General features: G+C 40.4%; 1 protein-coding gene across 1 annotated transcript in view; it reads left to right on the top strand.

Moving 5' to 3' along the window:
- The window catches only part of LOC102394697 (olfactory receptor 4S1), a 45,840-nt gene that overhangs the window by 11,228 nt on the left and 13,870 nt on the right, over positions 1-20,742 (top strand). The window contains exon 2 of the mRNA XM_006042679.3: positions 2,826-3,735. Within this exon, the coding sequence (XP_006042741.2) occupies positions 2,863-3,735 (873 nt within the window). The 5' untranslated portion in view covers positions 2,826-2,862. The remainder of the gene's footprint in view (positions 1-2,825; positions 3,736-20,742) is intronic.

Genomic DNA, 20,742 nt, shown 5'->3' with positions numbered 1-20,742 from the left:
TGGAAATTAAATGGCAAATCACCTTGGCAATAAATCCTAGGAGATGGCCCTTGCAAACCAATCTCCCACCTGAGAATGACGTGAAACCATTGAGACCTAATAATACTTGGTATTTACTGAGCACCTACTAAGGGCAAATAACTGGGCTAAATGCTCTTTTCTTTAAAAAATTATTTATTTATTTTTGGTTGCACTGGGTCTTTGCTGCTGTGTACAGATTTTCTCTACTTGCAGCAAGCAGCAGCTATTTTTCATTATGGTGTGTGGGTTTCAAAAGTTGTGGTACACTGGCTTAGTTGCTCTGCAGCTTGTAGAGTCTTCCTGGACCAAGGATTGAACCCATGTCCCCTGCATTGGCAGGAGGATTCCTATCCACTGTGCCACCAGGGAAGTCCTTAATACTCTTCTCTTATCTTATAATGGCAGCCTAGGTGATATGTATTATTATCTGATATAGGAGGAAACAGAGTTTCTAAGGGGTCAAGCAACATGTCCAATATCATCCAGAGAGGGACTGGAAGAACTGGAAATCAGTTTCACAGAATTTGTCTCTAGTGGCTGGCTTCTTGCTGACTGTGGTACTGCCTCCCAAGCAGTTTCATTTGATGGCCTGAACACCAACTGTGCCATTCCAAGCATTTGATCGCACATCAGAATGCCTTTTTTTTCAGCATGACAAAATGCCAGATAGAAACAATGGGTGTATTTTACATTTATTACAAGACTAAATAAAACAAAATATGGCAGACATTTTTTTCATGGAAATAATGGTTAGATTATTTATCTGCTATCAAAGTCTGTTTTGGGGTGTGCACAATGATTGTATCATTATTTTTTTATAGCATTCTCCTTCAGTGGCTGGCAGGAACTGGCTGTCTATTTCCAGTGCTATCTCTCCTCTCTGCCTTGTGGGTGAACTTAACCATCTGATCAAAGCATTTGCACAATTTCAGCAGGGAGTAGTTGAGCAGGGAGTAGAAGAATCTTGCTGTAAGATCCTGGATTTTAGGAAACTTCTGGATAAGGGAGATGCTAAATAAGTCTGGGTAATATCCCAGGGCATGAAAATTTTTCCCTTGTTCTTGCCTCTGGCATTGTCATTGTTTATTGTTTTAATTTTCAGCTTAAAGCAGATTCAACCGCTTAAAGACAAGCAGTGTGTCTGGGGCCTGGATTTGGAGGTAGGAAGGAGTGGAAGAGGCTCTGAGTGTGAATTCTTTGTGTCAGCCTCTGTGGGTCAATGTCCCAAGTGTTTCGAGTCTTCCTCTCTGTCTTCTGTGAACCTTTTCCAGGATCCTAAGTCGCCTGGGAATGTAGGGACTGGAGTTGATCACATATAATGTGATCATCTTTCTAAAAACATACTTATTATATTTATTTATTTGACTGTGCCCTTTCTTAGTTGTGGCAGTCAGGATCTTAAGTTGTGCCACGTGCGATCCAGTTCCCTAACCAGGGATTGAACCTGGGCCCCTGGCATTGGGAGTGTGGAGACTTAGCCACTGGACCACTAGGAAAGTCCCCAAATGTGATCATCTTTACTGTTCTGCTGGGCTTCACTGGTGGCTCAGACGGTAAAGAATCTGCCTGCAATGTGGGACACCCAGGTGCGATCCCTAAAAATCCCCTGGAGAAGGGAATGGCTACCCACCCCAGTATTCTTGCCTGGAGAATCCCATTGACAGAGGAGCCTGGTGTGGCTATAGTCCATGGGGTCGCAAACAGTCGGACATGACTGAGCAACTATCACTTTACCATTCTGCTATTCATAAATGTTATTTGCCGTTTTTTTTTTCAACAGCCACGATAACAAGACACTTGTGATAAAAGCACTCCTCAAAACAGTCTTGTATGATTTCCCTTCCTTTTTCCCTACACTCTACCAACCTGCCCTTGACTATGAATAATTACCATCCAGCACTCTCTGGTTGTTACTGAGGTACTTATGGTGGTTTTTCATACTTACTGATTGATGTACACAAAGCCCAGCTTTGTAATGTTAGCATCTCTCACCTTCCCCCTTAAAGTTTTTAAATTATATGCTATACACAGCCCTGTGGTTAAGGACATTTGATATGGTTCTAGGCACTTAAGGATCAGTGACAATGTTTGTTGGCACTTAGAGGGCTCAACAATTTTTGTTGAATTTAATGCAATTTTTTATATCTTAATCATTTATAAATTTAGTATCTGAGATATTTGTTCATGCATTCACTTATTATTTCATTTATTTGTTTTACATGCTTTCCTATTTTGCCAGGTCTGTCTCTGGTCTGTGTTCTGATACATGTATGTTCTAGGGTAGATCTGTGCATGAAATCTTACAGGTTCTAGATAACAAAATGTTTTCCACATACTGTATTTTAGCTATGGCATAGAAAGGAGTTATGAATGTTAGTTTTAACACCCTTTGAAACAGGGTGTTAAAATCATTATCAGACTTGAATACAGTGTACTGACTCCTGGGTTTGGGAAACTACCTGTAATTTTTTTTTTAATTTATTTTTAAAATTGGACTGTAATTGCTTTGCAAATTCTGCTGTACAACAACCATGATTCAGCTATGAGAATGCATATATCCCCTCTCTCTTGAGCGTCTCTCCCATCCCCCCATCCCTCCCCTTCTAGGTCATCACAGAACACTAAACTGAGCTCCCTGTGCTCTACAGCAGCCTCTCACTAGCTATCTATTTACACACGGCAGCCTATGTATATACGTCAATAATGCTCTCTCAGTTCATCCCGCCCTCCCTTCCTCCCACTGTGTCCATAAGCCCCTTCTCTATGGGAAGCTTTCTTATATCCTGCAGTTTGTGTCCTTGCAGACGTAACCAGATTGTCAGTGCTCAGGATAGACAATCCATGGGCGCCAAGAACAACGTGACTGAGTTCGTCTTGCTCGGCCTTTTCCGGAGCTGGGAGATGCAGCGTGCCTGCTTCCTGGTCTTCTCTCTCTTCCACGTGCTCACGGTCCTGGGGAACCTTCTGGTCATCATCACCATCAACGCCAGCAAGACCCTGCATGCTCCCATGTACTTCTTCCTCTGCCACTTGTCCTTTGCCGACATGTGCTATCCATCCGCTACCACACCCAAGATGATTGCTGACACTTTGGTGGAGCGCAAGACCATCTCCTTCGAGGGCTGCATGACCCAGCTCTTTTCTGCCCACTTTTTTGGTGGCACCGAGATCTTCCTCCTCACGGCCATGGCCTATGACCGCTATGTGGCCATCTGTCGGCCCCTGCACTACGCGACCATCATGGGCCGCCGGAAGTGCAGCCTTCTGGCGGGGGCCTCCTGGGTGGCTGGCTTCCTGCATTCCATCCTGCAGACGCTCCTCACAGTCCAGCTGCCCTTCTGTGGGCCCAACGAGATCGACAGCTTCTTCTGTGACGTCCATCCCCTGCTGAAGCTGGCCTGTGCGGACACCTACGTGGTGGGGCTCATCGTGGTGGCCAACAGCGGCATGATTTCTTTAGTGTCCTTCGTCATCCTTATCATCTCCTATGTGGTCATCCTACTGAACCTGAGAAGCCGGTCTTCTGAGAGCCGGCGCAAGGCTCTGTCCACGTGCGGCTCACATATCATCACTGTGCTTCTGGTCCTGGTGCCCCCCATGTTCATGTACATTCGACCCTCCACCACCCTGGCCGCTGACAAACTCGTCATCCTCTTTAACATCGTCATGCCACCTTTGCTGAACCCTCTGATCTACACGTTGAGGAACAGTGAGGTGAAAAATGCCATGAGGAAGATCTTCAGGGTCAAGGGGAGCTCAGGGGGAGAAGTGAAGCTACAAGGCTTTTCATGAGCCTGGACTTGGGAGACTTCCCGTCTTTGTAGCATCTAAGACAGTTTTTTTTCTAAATTTTATTTTGTTTTTAAACTTTACAATATTGTATTGGTTTTGCCAAATATCGAAATGAATCCGCCACAGGTATACATGTGTTCCCCGTCCTGAACCCTCCTCCCTCCTCCCTCCCCATACCATCCTTCTGGGTCGTCCCAGTGTACCAGCCCCAAGCATCCAGTATCATGCATTGAACTTGGACTGGCGACTCGTTTCATACATGATATTTTACATGTTTCAATGCCATTCTCCCAAATCTTCCCACCCTCTCCCTCTCCCACAGAGTCCATAAGACTATTCTATACATCAGTGTCTCTTTTGCAGTCTCGTACACAGGGTTATGGTTACCATCTTTCTAAATTCCATATATATGCGTTAGTATACTGTATTGGTGTTTTTCTTTCTGGCTTACTTCACTCTGTATAATTGGCTCCAGTTTCATCCACCTCATTAGAACTGATTCAAATGTATTCTTTTTAATGGCTGAGTAATATTCCATTGTGTATATGTACCACTGCTTTCTTATCCATTCATCTGCTGATGGACATCTAGGTTGCTTCCATATCCTGGCTATTATAAACAGTGCTGCGATGAACATTGGGGTACATGTGTCTCTTTCCCTTCTGGTTTCCTTGGTGTGTATGCCCAGCAGTGGGATTGCTGGATCATAAGGCAGTTCTATTTCCAGTTTTTTAAGGAATCGCCACACTGTTCTCCATAGTGGCTGTACTAGTTTGCATTCCCACCAACAGTGTAAGAGGGTTCCCTTTTCTCCACACCCTCTCCAGCATTTATTGCTTGTAGACTTTTGGATCACAGCCATTCTGACTGGTGTGAAATGGTACCTCATAGTGGTTTTGATTTGCATTTCTCTGATAATGAATGATGTTGAGCATCTTTTCATGTGTTTGTTAGCCATCTGTATGTCTTCTTTGGAGAAATGTCTATTTAGTTCTTTGGCCCATTTTTTGATCGGGTCATTTATTTTTCTGGAGTTGAGCTGTAGGAATTGCTTGTATATTTTTGAGATTAGTTGTTTGTCAGTTGCTTCATTTACTATTATTTTCTCCCATTCTGAAGGCTGCCTTTTCACCTTGCTAATAGTTTCCTTTGTTGTGCAGAAGCTTTTAAGTTTAATTAGGTCCCATTTGTTTATTTTTGCTTTTATTTCCAATATTCTGGGAGGTGGGTCATAGAGGATCCTGCTCTGATGTATGTCGGAGAGTGTTTTGCCTATGTTCTCCTCTAGGAGTTTTATAGTTTCTGGTCTTACATTTAGATCTTTAATCCATTTTGAGTTTATTTTTGTGTATGGTGTTAGAAAGTGTTCTAGTTTCATTCTTTTACAAGTGGTTAACCAGTTTTCCCAGCACCACTTGTTAAAGAGATTGTCTTTAATCCATTGTATATTCTTGCCTCCTTTGTCAAAGATAAGGTGTCCATATGTGCGTGGATTTATCTCTGGGCTTTCTATTTTGTTCCATTGATCTATATTTCTGTCTTTGTGCCAGTACCATACTGTCTTGATAACTGTGGCTTTGTAGTAGAGCCTGAAGTCAGGTAGGTTGATTCCTCCAGTTCCATTCTTCTTTCTCAAGATCGCTTTGGCTATTCGAGGTTTTTTGTATTTCCATACAAATTGTGAAATTATTTGTTCTAGGTCTGTGAATAATACCATTGGTAGCTTGATAGGGATTGCATTAAATCTATAAATTGCTTTGGGTAGTATACTCATTTTCACTATATTGATTCTTCCAATCTATGAACATGGTATATTTCTCCATCTATTAGTGTCCTCTTTGATTTATTTCACCAGTGTTTTATAGTTTTCTATATATAGGTCTTTAGTTTCTTTAGGTAGATATATTCCTAAGTATTTTATTCTTTCCGTTGCAATGGTGAATGGAATTGTTTCCTTAATTTCACTTTCTGTTTTCTCATTATTAGTGTATAGGAATGCAAGGGATTTCTGTGTGTTGATTTTATATCCTGCAACTTTACTATAGTCATTGATTAGTTCTAGTAATTTTCTGGTGGAGTCTTTAGGGTTTTCTATGTAGAGGATCATGTCATCTGCAAACAGTGAGAGTTTTACTTCTTCTTTTCCAATTTGCATTCCTTTTATTTCTTTTTCTGCTCTGATTGCTGTGGCCAAAACTTCCAAAACTATGTTGAATAGTAATGGTGAAAGTGGGCACCCTAGTCTTGTTCCTGACTTTAGAGGAAATGCTTTCAATTTTTCACCATTGAGGATAATGTTTGTTGTGGGTTTGTCATATATAGCTTTTATTATGTTGAGGTATGTTCCTTCTATTCCTGCTTTCTGGAGAGTTTTTATCATAAATGGATGTTGAATGTTGTCAAAGGCTTTCTCTGCATCTATTGAGATAATCATATGGTTTTTATTTTTCAATTTGTTAATGTGGTGTATTACATTGATTGATTTGTGGATATTGAAGAAACCTTGCATCCCTGGGATAAAGCCCACTTGGTCATGGTGTATGATCTTTTTAATGTGTTGTTGGATTCTGATTGCTAGAATTTTGTTAAGGATTTTTGCATCTATGTTCATGAGTGATATTGGCCTGTAGTTTTCTTTTTTTGTGGGATCTTTGTCAGGTTTTGGGATTAGGGTGATGGTGGCCTCATAGAATGAGTTTGGAAGTTTACCATCCTCTGCAATTTTCTGGAAGAGTTTGAGCAGGATAGGTGTTAGTTCTTCTCTAAATTTTTGGTAGAATTCAGCTATGAAGCCGTCTGGACCAGGGCTTTTGTTTGCTGGAAGATTTTTGATTACAGTTTCAATTTCCGTGCTTGTGATGGGTCTGTTAAGATTTTCTATTTCTTCCTGGTCGAGTTTTGGAAAGTTGTACTTTTCTAAGAATTTGTCCATTTCTTCCACGTTGTCCATTTTATTGGCATATAATTGTCAATAGTAGTCTCTTATGATCCTTTGTATTTCTGTGTTGTCTATTGTGATCTCTCCATTTTCATTTCTGATTTTATTGATTTGATTTTTCTCCCTTTGTTTCTTGATGAGTCTGGCTAATGGTTTGTCAATTTTATTTATCCTTTCAAAGAACCAGCTTTTGGCTTTGTTGATTTTTGCTATGGTCTCTTTTGTTTCTTTTGCATTTATTTCTGCTCTATTTTTAAGATTTTCCTTCTACTAACCTTGGGGTTCTTCATTTCTTCCCTTTCTAGTTGCTTTAGGTGTAGAGTTAGGTTATTTATTTGACTTTTTTCTTGTTTCTTGAGGTGTGCCTGTATTGCTATGAACTTTCCCCTTAGGACTGCTTTTACCGTGTCCCACAGGTTTTGGGTTGTTGTGTTTTCATTTTCATTCGTTTCTATGCAAATTTTGATTTCTTTTCTGATTTCTTCTGTGATTTGTTGGTTATTCAGCAGCTTGTTGTTCAGCCTCCATATGTTGGAATTTTTAATAGTTTTTCTCCTGTAATTGAGATGTAATCTTACTGCATTGTGGTCAGAAAAGATGCTTGGAATGATTTCTATTTTTTTGAATTTACCAAGGCTAGCTTTATGGCCCAGGATGTGATCTATCCTGGAGAAGGTTCCATGTGCACTTGAGAAAAAGGTGAAATTCATTGTTTTGGGATGAAATGTCCTATAGATATCAATTAGGTCTAACTGGTCTATTGTATCGTTTAAAGTTTGTGTTTCCTTGTTAATTTTCTGTTTAGTTGATCTATCCATAGGTGTGAGTGGGGTATTAAAGTCTCCCACAATTATTGTGTTATTGTTCATTTCTCCTTTCATACTTGTTAGCATTTGTCTTACATACTGCGGTGCTCCCATGTTGGGTGCATATATATTTATAATTGTTATAGCTTCTTCTTGGATTGATCCTTTGATCATTATGTAGTGACCTTCTTTGTCTCTTTTCACAGCCTTTGTTTTAAAGTCTATTTTATCTGATATGAGTATTGCTACTCCTGCTTTCTTTTGGTCCCTATTTGCATGGAAAATCTTTTTCCAGCCCTTCACTTTCAGTCTGTATGTGTCCCCTGTTTTGAGGTGGGTCTCTTGTAGACAACATATGTAGGGGTCTTGTTTTTGTATCCATTCAGCCAGTCTTTGTCTTTTGGTTGTGGCATTCAACCCATTTATGTTTAAGGTAATTACTGATAAGTATGATCCCGTTGCCATTTACTTTATTGTTTTGGGTTTGAATTTATACACCGTTTTTGTGTTTCCTGTCTAGAGAATATCCTTTAGTATTTGTTGGAGAGCTGGTTTGGTGGTGCTAAATTCTCTCAGCTTTTGCTTGTCTGAAAAGCTTTTGATTTCTCCTTATACTTGAAGGAGATCCTTGCTGGGTACAATAATCTGGGCTGTAGGTTATTTTCTTTCATCATTTTAAGTATGTCTTGCCATTCCCTCCTGGCTTGAAGAGTTTCTATTGAAAGATCAGCTGTTATCCTTATGGGAATTCCCTTGTGTGTTATTTGTTATTTTTCCCTTGCTGCTTTTAATATTTGTTCTTTGTGTTTGATCTTTGTTAATTTGATTAATATGTGTCTTGGGGTGTTTCACCTTGGGTTTATCCTGTTTGGGACTCTCTGGGTTTCTTGGACTTGGGTGATTAGTTCCTTCCCCATTTTAGGGAAGTTTTCAAATATTATCTCCTCAAGTATTTTCTCATGGTCTTTCTTTTTGTCTTCTTCTTCTGGGACCCCTATGATTCGAATGTTGTAGTGCTTAATATTGTCCTGGAGGTCTCTGAGATTGTCCTCATTTCTTTTAATTCGTTTTTCTTTTGTCCTCTCTGATTCATTTATTTCTACCATTCTATCTCCTAATTCACTAATCCTATCTTCTGCCTCTGTTATTCTACTATTTGTTGTCTCCAGAGTGTTTTTAATTTCATTTATTGCATTATTCATTATATATTGACTCTTTTTTATTTCTTCTAGGTCCTTGTTAAACCGTTCTTGCATCTTCTCAATCCTTGTCTCCAGGCTATTTATCTGTGATTCCATTTTAATTTCAAGATTTTGGATCAACTTCACTATCATTATTTGGAATTCTTTATCAGGTAGATTCCGTATCTCTTCCTCTTTTGTTTGGTTTGGTGGGCATTTATCCTGTTCCTTTATCTGCTGGGTATTCCTCTATCTCTTCATCTTGTTTCAATTGCTGAGTTTGGGGTGTCCTTTCTGTATTCTGGCAGTTTGTGGAGTCCTCTTTATTGTGGCGTTTCCTCGCTCTGTGTGGGTTTGTACAGGTGGCTTGTCAAGGTTTCCTGGTTAGGGAAGCTTGTGTCGGTGTTCAGGTGGGTGGAGCTGTATTTCTTCTCTCTGGAGTGTAATGAAATGTCCAGTAATGAGTTATGAGATGTCTATGGTTTTGGGGTGACTTTGGGCAGCCTGTATATTGTCGCTCAGGGCTGTGTTCCTTTGTTGTTGGAGAATTTGCTTGGTATGTCTTGCCCTGGAACTTGTTGGCCCTTGTGTGGTGCTTAGTTTCAGTGTTGGTATGGAGGCGTTTGATGAGCTCCTGTCAATTAATGTTCCTTGGAGTCAGGAGTTCCCTGGAGTCAGGGTTTAGACTTAAGCCTCCTGCTTCCAGTTATCGGTCTTATTTTTACAGTAGTTTCAAAACTTCTCCTTCTGTACAGCACCATTGATAAAACATCCACGTTAAAGATGAAAAGTTTCTCTACTGTGAGGGTCACTCAGAGAGGTTCACAGCGTTACATGGAGAAGAGAAGAGGGTGGAGGGAGTTAGAGGTGACCCAAATGAGATGAGATGGAGTCAATAGTGGAGAGAGTGGGCTAGCCAGTAGTCACTTCCTTATGTGCACTCCACAACTGGACTGCTCAGAGATGTTCATGGAGTTATACAGAGAAGAGAAGAAGGAGGAAGGAGACAGAGGTGGCCAGAAGGATAAAAGGCGGGAATGAAAAGGAGGGAGACAGATCCAGCCAGTAATCAGTTCTCTAAGTGTTCTCCACCATCTGGAACACACAGAAATTCACAGAGTTGGGTAGAGTAGAGAGGGGTTAGGGAGGAGACACAGGCGACCTGGTGGAGAAAAAGGAGAGTCCAAAGGGAGAGAGAGCAGGCAAGCCAGTAATCTCGCTCCCTAGTGAAAAATGGGTACTGAAGATTGGGTTCTTAAAGGTACAAAATTGGTAACAAATACATAAAAGCAAAAATTAAAAATCTAGAGTAGAGTTTGGAATTTCAAAAATACGATGTTAAAGAAAAGAAGAAGGAAAAGAAAGAGAGAAAAAACGAACAAAGAAAAACAAACAAGGTCGCAAAAATTATAAAGAAAATACAGGTACAAAATTGATAACTAATACCAAAAAGCAAAAATTAAAAATCTAGAGTAGAGTTTGGAATTTCAAAAATACAATATTAAAAAAAAAGAAGAAGAAAAATAAAGAGAGAAAGCAAGCAAACAAACAAAAACAAACAATGTTGCAAAAATTATAAAGAAAATACAGGTACAAAATTGATATCAAATACCAAAAACATAAATTAAAAATCTATAGTAGAGTTTGGAATTTCAGATATACCATGTTATATAAAAGAAGAAGAGAAAGAAACAGAGAAAAAAAAAGTCACAGAAATTATAAAAAAAAACTATAGGTACAAAATTTATAACATATACCAAAAAGCTAAAATTAAAAATCTAGAGTAGAGTTTGGAATTTCAAAAATACAATGTTAAAGAGAAGAAGAAAAAGAAAAAAAAACAAGGTCAAAAAATTATAAAATATATATATATGAAGTTTGCTGAAGAAGAAAAAAATAGGGTCTTTTTTTTTTTTTTTGCAAAGTAATAGGTTATAAAAGTGAAAATTAAAGGAAAAATAGAGGACTTAAAATTTTTTTTTTAAAAATTAAAAAAAAAAAAAGAAAGAAAGAATGATCGTAAAAATAGTAAAAATATATCTAGGACTTTCTCCGGTTTTGTTGTGAGTATTGTGGGTTCAGTTCATTTTAGGCTAGTTCCTTGGTCCGACTTATATTTCTCAAGATCTATAGGCCCCTTCCTATGTAGTCGGTAGTAACCACAGGGTTTTAATATATTGCCTGTAGCTTCCAAGGCATTTCCCTCTGTTATAGCTTCTTCTGTTTGCTGGTCTCTTCAGTGTCTGGTTTCCGCCCTGACAAAGGGGACGGTGGAGGACACTTTTTTTTTCTTTTTTTTTTTTTTAGGCTCACTTGTTCAGTCGCGCTGTGCAGAGGGAGGGAGGGATGCTGCAAACAAATAACACTGGCGTGCGCTCGCAGTGCCTCAACCACACTGGGTCTGCCCCCGCTCACGGCACGTGTAGTCTCCCTGCCCACACTGCTAGGGCTCTAGGTTGCTCCACCGGGAACAATCCGAGGCCGGCCCTGGGCTGCATGCACCTCTCAGGTCCAAGCCGCTCAGGTTCAGGCACTTGGGTAGTCCTCAGAGGCACAGACTCGGTTGGGCCTGCGTTTTGTGCCCTTCCCAGGTCCAAGCAGCTCAGGTGATGAGGTGTTTGGCGAGTGTGATTGCTGCGACTTATTGCCTCCCTGCCGCTCGGTTATCTGGGTGTACAACTGGTGCACCTTCTCAGGTGGATGTTGACCATCCAGATCCCCAAGAAGTTTTAGTTAGCAAAAAAGCCTGCTTAAGTTTTATAGATGATGTTTCTTTGGGGCTGCGATTGCCCCCTTCTGGCTCTGGCTGCCTGTCACCGGAGGGGGATGGTCTGTAGCCGGCTATCTCTGTTCAGTCCTTTGTTCCGTGCGCGGGCCTGGCGGTGGCTTAGGTTAGGGCTGGCTTTTCGCGTGGTAGATATCCCACAGTCTGGTTTGCTAGCCCAAATTATTTCGCTCAGATAGCGCCCAGGGTATTCAGGCCAGATCCTTACTCTAAGCAATGCAGCCCAAGCCGCACCTCTCTGCCCAGCCCCCGCTTGCTAGTGGTGTCTGCAGGCGTCTGTGCTGCTTCTCCGCTGGGGGAGTTACCGTGGGGCTTGCAATCTGCGGGTTTTAATTGTTTATTTATTTTTCCTCCCTGTTATGTTGCCCTCTGTGCTTCCAAGTCTCAGCACAGATTCGGCAGTGAGAAGGATTCCTGGTGTTTGGAAACTCTCTTTTTAAGACTCCCTTCCCAGGACGGAGCTCCGCCCCTCCCTCTTTTGTCTCTTTTTTTGTCTTTTATATTTTTTCCTACCTCCTTTCGAATACTTGGGTTGCTTTTCTGGGTGCCTGATGTCCTCTGCCGGCATTCAGAAGTTGTTTTGTGGAGTTTACTCGGCATTTAAATGTTCTTTTGATGAATTTGTGGGGGAGAAAATGTTCTCCCTGTCCTACTCCTCCGCCATCTTAGCTCCTCCCTCTCTAAGACAGTTTTGCATCTCTGGTCTGATGCTTGTAATGACAACTCTTGTTCTTTTTCTAATAATATTCCACTTACCCCTCAATCTTTGCAGATATTTATTATCTGCAATGAGTGAGGCACTGGGAATACAAATAAAAGTAAATTGTAATCACTACACTCGAGGTGGGGTCATAGTCCAGGGGGCTCATGTATGCTAAGTTGCTTCAGTCGTGTCTGACTCTTTGCAACCCCATGGACTGTAGCCTGCTAGGCTCCTCTGTCCATGGGTGTCTCCTGGCAAGAAGACTGGAGTGGCTAGCTGTTCCATTCTCCAGAGGATCTTCCTGACCCTGGGATTGAACCTGGGTCTCCTGAACTGCAGGCAGATTCTCTACCATCTGAGCCATAGTGGAAGCCTTTATGAGGCTCTTAGTGTGATATTCAAAGGCTCGTTCAAGAAACCTATGACAGCCTGTGAATGTACAGGTATCTCATCTATAAAATGGACATAGCACCCAATAATTCCTTTATTAGCACAATAGTTGTTGAAGTTCACTTTCTCTTTGGTTATGATATTCAAGGCACTTTACTCATATTCCTCATTTTGTGCTCTCAGGAAACAGCTGACTAAATAAATGTAGCAAGGTTAAAAGATTTACCCAGATCACACAGTAAGTCTTGAGCAAGGTGGCGACCAGGATCATAAGTCTGCTTCCAGGGCTCTTACCACCTCCAGAGGACTCCATGACAAAGACTGAGTTCATGGCTACCAATCAGGATGGACCAGGAATTTTGGGGACCAACAATTGATGGTTTCCTGGGATGCTGGGGAGCAGAGCTGGGGAGAATAGGTTGTTAACATTCCACCCAGTAGTGTCCAGTCCTTTCTCCAGCAGAACAGGGACTGTTCCACATCAATCTCCTTTGCTTTGCCCTATTTACTCTAGACAGGGCCAGTTTGTTTAGGATGGAATTTGAAAAACAGGGTTAGAAGTCCTACTGAAGTAACCATTCATGGATCATTTAATTCATTTGGGTCTCAGTTTCTACAAATACAGACGGAGACAGTAATAATACCAGCTTCAGAAGGTTTCAAGGGGACCTTCAGGGCTTTATACATTCTTATATCAAAGAATGTTGTTCAGGGGTGGCTGCTACCTCTGTTCCTTTATAATGTCTTCTAATCCCTTTTCTCTTCCTATTCCTCGCTTTGTCCCTGACCTAAAGCCCTCTAATAACCATGTTGATTAGTCCTTCCTCACATGTCTGTTGATCACTTAGCATGTGATAGGTTTGTTCTTTTTTTTTTTTTTTTTTCCCCAATCTGTGTTTGTGTTTCTTCAATACAGGCAAGCACCCAGCTCTTTCTCAGAAAAGTAGCTGAGCTGGAGGAACAAGACAAAGGGTTTCAAGGTGTGAGTGTGGATTGGGGTGAAGCCTGAGATGAGGGTGTACATGAGACATGGACCCCAATATCAGTGCCCACCCCTAAATCCTCACTCCTCACACATTCTAGGTGGGGCCAGTGAAGTTTGTCCATGGGAACAGGTCTTGGACTTTCTACCACTTCCAACCTTTTTTTTTCATTTCTGCCCTCTCTCTTTCCTAAGGCAAATATTTCTTCCCATTCTGTAGGTTGTCCTTCTGTTTTGTTTTATGGTTTCCTTTGCTGTGCAAAAACTTAGAAGTTTGATAGGTCCCATCTGGTTATTTCATCCCAAAGTCACAGTTCAGTTCAGTTGCTCAGTCATGTCTGACTCTTTGTGACCCCGTGAATTGCAGCACGCCAGGCCTCCCTGTCCATCACCAACTCCCGGAGTTCACCCAGACTCACGTCCATCGAGTCAGTGATGCCATCCAGCCATCTCATCCTCTGTTGTCCCCTTCTCCTCCTACCCCCAATCCCTCCTACCATCAGAGTCTTTCCCAGTGAGTCAACTCTTCGCATGAGGTGCCCAAAGTACTGGAGTTTCAGCTTTAGCATCATTCCTTCCAAAGAAATCTCAGGGCTGATCTCCTTCAGAATGGACTGGTTGGATCTCCTTGCAGTCCAAAGGACTCTCAAGAGTCTTCTCCAACACCACAGTTCAAAAGCATCAATTCTTCGGTGCTCAGCCTTCTTCACAGTCCAACTCTCACATCCATACACGACTACAGGAAAAACCATAGCTTTGACTAGATGGACCTTTGTTGGCAAAGTAATGTCTCTGCTTTTGAATATGCTATCTAGGTTGCTCATAACTTTCCCTCCAAGGAGTAAGCATCTTTTAATTTCATGGCTGCAGTCACCATCTGCTGTGATTTTGGAGCCCAGAAAAATAAAGTCTGACACTGTTTCCACTGTTTCCCCATCTATTTCCCATGAAGTGATGGGACCAGATGCCATGATCTTTGTTTTCTGAATGTTGAGCTTTAAGTCAACTTTTTCACTCGCCTCTTTCACCTTCATCAAGAGGCTTTTGAGTTCCTCTTCACTTTCTGCCATAAGGGTGGTGTCATCTGCATATCTGAGGTTATAGATTTTTCTTCCGGCAATCCGGATTCCAGCTTGTGCTTCTTCCAGCCCAGGGTTTCTCATGATGTGCTCTGCATATAAGTTAAATAAGCAGGGTGACAATATACAGCCTTGACGTACTCCTTTTCCTATTTGGAACCAGTCTGTTTTTCCATGTCCAGTTCTAACTGTTGCTTCCTGACCTGCATACAGATTTCTCAAGAGGCAGGTCAGGTGCTCTGGTATTCCCATCTCTTTCCGAATTTTCCAGAGTTTATTGTGATCCACACAATCAAAGGCTTTGGCATAGTCAATAAAGCAGAAGTAGATGTTTTTCAGGAACTCTCTTGCTTTTTCCATGATCCAGCGGATGTTAGCAATTTGATCTCTGGTTCCTCTGCCTTTTCTAAAACCAGCTTGAACATGTGGAAGTTCATGGTTCACATATTGCTGAAGCCTGGCTTGGAGAATTTTGAGCATTACTTTACTAGCATGGGAGATGAGTGCAATTATGTGGTAGTTTGAGCATTCTTTGGCATTGCCTTTCTATGGGACTGGAAGTCCCTATCACAAGGACTGTTCAACATACACAAATCAATCAATGTGATGCACTTCATCAACAAAAGAAAAGATAAAAACCACATGATCATTCATTAAATACAGTGAAGCATCTGATAAAATTCAACATCCATTTATGTAAAAGCTCTCACCAAAGTGGGTATATAGGGAGCATATCAAAATATAATAAAAGCTATTTACAACAAACCCTCAGCCAACATAATACTCAGTGGTGAAAAACTGAGTCTTCCTGTTAAAATCTGGAAAAAGACAAGGATGAGCACTCTCACCACTTGTTCCACATTGTATTGGAAGTCCTGGTCACAGTCATCAAACAAAGAAAAAAAATGGAATATTACTCAGCAATTAAAAAGAATACATTTGAATCAGTTCTAATGCGGTAGATGAAACTGGAGCCTATTATACAGAGTGAAGTAAGCTAGAAAGAAAAACACCAATACAGTATACTAACACATGTATATGGAATTTAGAAAAATGGAAACAATAACCCTATATGCGAGACAGAAAAAGAGACACAGATGTAAAGAACAGACTTTTGGACTCTGTGGGAGAAGGCGAGAATGGGATGATTTGAGAGAGTAGCATTGAAACATGTATATTATCATATATGAAACAGATCGCCAGTCCAGGTTCGATGCATGAGACAGGGTGCTCGGGACTGGTGCACTGGGATGACCCTGAGGGATGGGATGGGGAGGGAGGTGGGAGGGGGGTTCAGGATGGGGAACACATGTACATTCATGACTGATTCATATCAATGTATGGCAAAACCCACCACAATATTGTAAAGAATTAGCCTCCAACGAAAATAAAAAAAAAATAAAAGGAAGTTATCCAAATTGGAAAGGAAGAGGTAAGACTGTCATTATATGCATATGACATGACACTCTGTGTAGAAAACCTTTAAAACTCCACACAAAAACCATTAGAACTGACAAATGAATTCAGCAAGTCAGCATATAAAAGAATACAGGAATTTATTGCATTTCTTTAAATGAACAATGAAATATCAGAAAGAGAAAGTAAAAAAACAATCCCTGTTAAAATTGCATAAAAAAAAATCATAGGAGAAAACCCGACCAAGTAGGTGAAAGACTTATATGCTGAGAACTATAAAACACTGATAAAGGAAATTGAAGATGATTCAAAGAAATGAAAAGATATACCATGCTCCTGGGTTAGAAGAATTAATATTGTTAAAATGGCCATATCACCCAGAGCAATCTATAGATTTAATGTGATCCCTGTCCAATACATGACATTTTTCATGAGACTGAACATATGGAAGTCCCCTGCTTTCATTGTATTATTGTTGATTTTCCCCGTTAGTATTAGCTTAACATATAGGATTGGCCAAAAAATTAGTGTGAGTTTTTCTATAAAATCTTATGGAATGAACTTTTTGCCCAACAAAATATTTAGGTGCTTCAGTGTTAGTTGCATATATATTTACAAACGCTACACCTTTTTGATGAATTGACTACTTTATTATTATTTAATGACCGTCATCTCCTATTCCAGTTTTTGTCCTAAAGTCTCCTTTGTCTGATATAAATATACAGCTATTCTGCCCTCTTTTGGTTTCCATTTGCATGAGCATTTTTTTTCACCCCTTTACTCTTGAGTGTGGTGGTGGTTTAGTCACTAAATCGTGTCTGACTCTTGTGACTCCATGGACAGTAGCCTGCCAGGCTGCTCTGTCCATGGGATTCTCCAGGCAAGAATACTGGAGTGGGTTGCCATTTCGTTCTCCAGGAGATCTTCCCAACCCGAGGATTGAACCCAGGTCTCCTGCATTGCAGGCAGATTCTTTACCAACTGAGCTACGAGGGAAGCCCTTCTCTTGGGTGTAGATTTTCCTAAAGCTGATAATGGGTATTGTGTAACAGCATATAACTGAGTCTTCTTTTTATTTTTTTAAATCCTTCCAGCAACTCTGTGCCTTTTGATTGGAGAATTCAATCCACTTGTCCTTACAGCATTCATTGAAATGTAAAGAATTACTATTGCCATTTGATTGTTTTCTGGCTGTTTTCTAGTTGATTTTTTGATTCTTTTGCTGACTACATTTTTGAATTGGCAACTTTGCATGGTGTTATGCTCTGATTTCCTTGCCTTTATTCTTTTTGAATCTACTGTAGGTTTTGCTTGTGGTTACCATGAAGCTTACATGAAACAGCAACACAGTATGTCGATGGCAACTTAATTCAGTTGCATACAACAACTCTACCCTCTTACGTCTCCTTTAATGTCTTTAATGTTGTAACATGCCTCTTTTTATATTGCATATTCTTTCACAAATTACAGTAGTTGTGGTTATTTTTGATACTCATGTCCTTTAACCTTTATACTAGAGTTAAGCGGTTACACACCATTTGTTACAGTATTAGACTTTCAGAAATTGACTATACATTTTCTTTATTCAGTGTGTTATATATTTTTCATATATTTTCATGTTCTACCTAATGTTTTTTACTTTAGCCAAACAAACTGTCAGTATTTCTTGTAAGATAGGTGGAATTGAATTTTTTTAGCTATTTGTCTGAGAAAGTCTTTTTTCCCTTTATTACTGAGTGATAACTTTTCTGGATAGAGTATTCTGTGTTGGAAAAAATTTTTTTTTGTTGTTCAATAATTTCAGAATATCAATTCATTTTCTACAGGCCTCTAAGATTTTGGCTGAGAAATCTTTTGATAATCTCATGGAGGTCCTTTGCAGGGTTCAAACTTCTTTCCTCTTGCTGCTTTTAGGATTCACTCTTGACTTTTACAATTTTATTATAATGTGTCTTGAGAAGGTAATTTTGGATTGGCATAATGAGTTTTGTCTGCCTCTTGCCGCATACACCTGTGGATGAGACTCTTCTCAAGTTCCTTGGCATATGGAGCTGGATCCCACATGTCCCATAGATGGACTTCTTCATGGGTAGATGCCAAATATTTATTGTTAAATGAAGGGAGGAGACAAAAGTGAGGGTGTCTTAAGCCACCATGATGCTGCTGTCACTCTATATTTTCAGGCATTTGAGGCAATTCAGTCCTTATGTTTTAATGCTCCTTTGGCCAGTTTTGCTTAATAGTTTTTGCTTACCAGGCACAATACTTGGCACAATATAGCTGCTTAATAAATATTTGTTACATAGATATTGTCTGTAACATAGCACCTCTCCTATTTTTTATGCTAAATATGCTTATATGGTTGACTCTTGAAACACGTGGATTTGAACTATGCAGGGCCACTTATATGAGGATTATTTCCAATAAGTATATTGAAAAATTTTTGGAGATTTGTGACAGTTTGAAAAACTTTAGAGGAACCATGTAGCATAGAAATACCTTGAAAATTATTAGCTTGAAAAAGTTAGGTATGTCATTAGTAAAATACACATGAATAGATATGAATCTACTTTACCATTTGCTACAATTAAATATATACAAATCCATCACAAGCAGTGAAAATTTGTCAAAAATATTCACATTTAATATTAATATTACTTAAATATTGGAAGCTTTTATGTAATTATTTGCTAATCTTCTTCCTAGTGCTTTTTTTCAATATAGAGAATAATGATTAATTAGGGTTTGCATTCTCAAAGCGATTGCATTAAAATCTTTAAAACAATCTTAAAATATATCATTATAATTTTCTCCTTAATTATTAGTTGAAATTTCTCATCTTGTTTCAGCTTTAATTTTACTCAAGACTGCATTAATGACATTCATGAAGAGCACTGGTGTCGAGTACATTGATTCTGCAAAGTGCCATTATGGCATTGGCAGAACATTTTGTTGCAGAGTCAAAGCAGATTAATAAACTCACATGCAATCAAAGTCCAGTTTTAATAAACACCAATTCAGATTTTTTTTCCTCTTTAGCAGGGTATCTGAATAGCAATAGTATTGTGATTTGGCTCAGATAAGCTATGCAGTAGAGGCTATCCTGTGCATTATAGGATGTTTCTTAGCATCTCTGGCCTCTGCCCACTAGATGCTAATAACACCTCCTCCCCCACAGGTTGGTTCAATGAAAAATGTGTCCAGATATTGCCAAATATACTCTTGAAGGCAAAAACTGCTCACGGTTGAGATCTACTCTTCTGTACCCTCATCCACACCAAAGGCCAGTAGAAGTGCTATCTCAGTTTACTGACACCACCCATACCAGACCACCTGATCTGCCTCTTGAGAAATCTGTATGCAGGTCAGGAAGCAACAGTTAGAACTGGACATGGAACAACAGACTGGTTCCAAATAGGAAAAGGAGTACGTCAAGGCTGTATATTGTTACCCTGCTTATTGAACTTCTATGCAGAGTACATCATGAAAAACGCTGGGCTGGAAGAAACACAAGCTAGAATGAAGATTGCCGGGAGAAATATCAATAACCTCAGATATGCAGATGACACCACCCTTATGGCAGAAAGTGAAGAGGAACTCAAAAGCCTCTTGATGAAAGTGAAAGTGGAGAGTGAAAAAGTTGGCTTAAAGCTCAACATTCAGAAAACGAAGATCATGGCATCTGGTCCCATCACTTCATGGGAAATAGATGGGGAAACAGTGGAAATAGTGGCTGACTTTATTTTTCTGGGCTCCAAAATCACTGCAGATGGTGATTGCAGCCATGAAATTAAAAGATGCTTACTCCTTGGAGGGAAAGTTATGACCAACCTAGATAGCATATTCAAAAGCAGAGACATTACTTTGCCAACAAAGGTCCGTCTAGTCAAGGCTATGGTTTTTCCTGTGGTCATGTATGGATGTGAGAGTTGGACTGTGAAGAAGGCTGAGTGCTGAAGAATTGATGCTTTTGAACTGTGGTGTTGGAGAAGACTCTTGAGAGTCCCTTGGACTGCAAGGAGATCCAACCAGTCCATTCTGAAGGCGATCAGCCCTGGGATTTCTCTGGAAGGAATGATGCTAAAGCTGAAACTCCAGTACTTTGGCCACCTCATGCGAAGAGTTGACTCATTGGAAAAGAGTCTTATGCTGGGAGGGACTGGAGGCAGGGGGAGAAGGTGACGACAGAGGATGAGATGGCTGGATGGCATCACTGACTTGATGGATGTGAGTCTGAGTGAACTCCGGGAGTTGGTGATGGACAGGGAGGCCTGGAGTGCTGTGATTCATGGGGTCGCAAAGAGTTGGACACAACTGAGCAACTGAACTGAGCTGAACCCATATTCCTTGGACCCATCCTTTGAATGGTGTCATTTCATGTAAAGTCACATATCTGAGTTCACCATAAGAGCTGGATCTAACTGACTTCTAAACAGCATGGAGCTCCATAGCCTAAGTACCCTGTGAACACTGGGTGAAATTAATTTACCATTCCCTATTGATTTCTGGAGTTATGTTACCTACGAGGAAGTTTGAGATGTTAGTATCCAGGTCCTGCTTCCTATGACATAGGTGCCTAATTAGGAAGGGGCCAGGCATGGGTCTCTGGGGACCAATCTTCTCTCACTTGATCACCATGCCTTCCTCCC

This window comes from Bubalus bubalis, chromosome 16 (assembly GCF_019923935.1).
Source record: "Bubalus bubalis isolate 160015118507 breed Murrah chromosome 16, NDDB_SH_1, whole genome shotgun sequence".
Taxonomy (NCBI): domain Eukaryota; kingdom Metazoa; phylum Chordata; class Mammalia; order Artiodactyla; family Bovidae; genus Bubalus; species Bubalus bubalis.
Note: the sequence above shows the minus strand (reverse complement) of the source record. Positions and strands in the feature narration are given on the sequence as shown.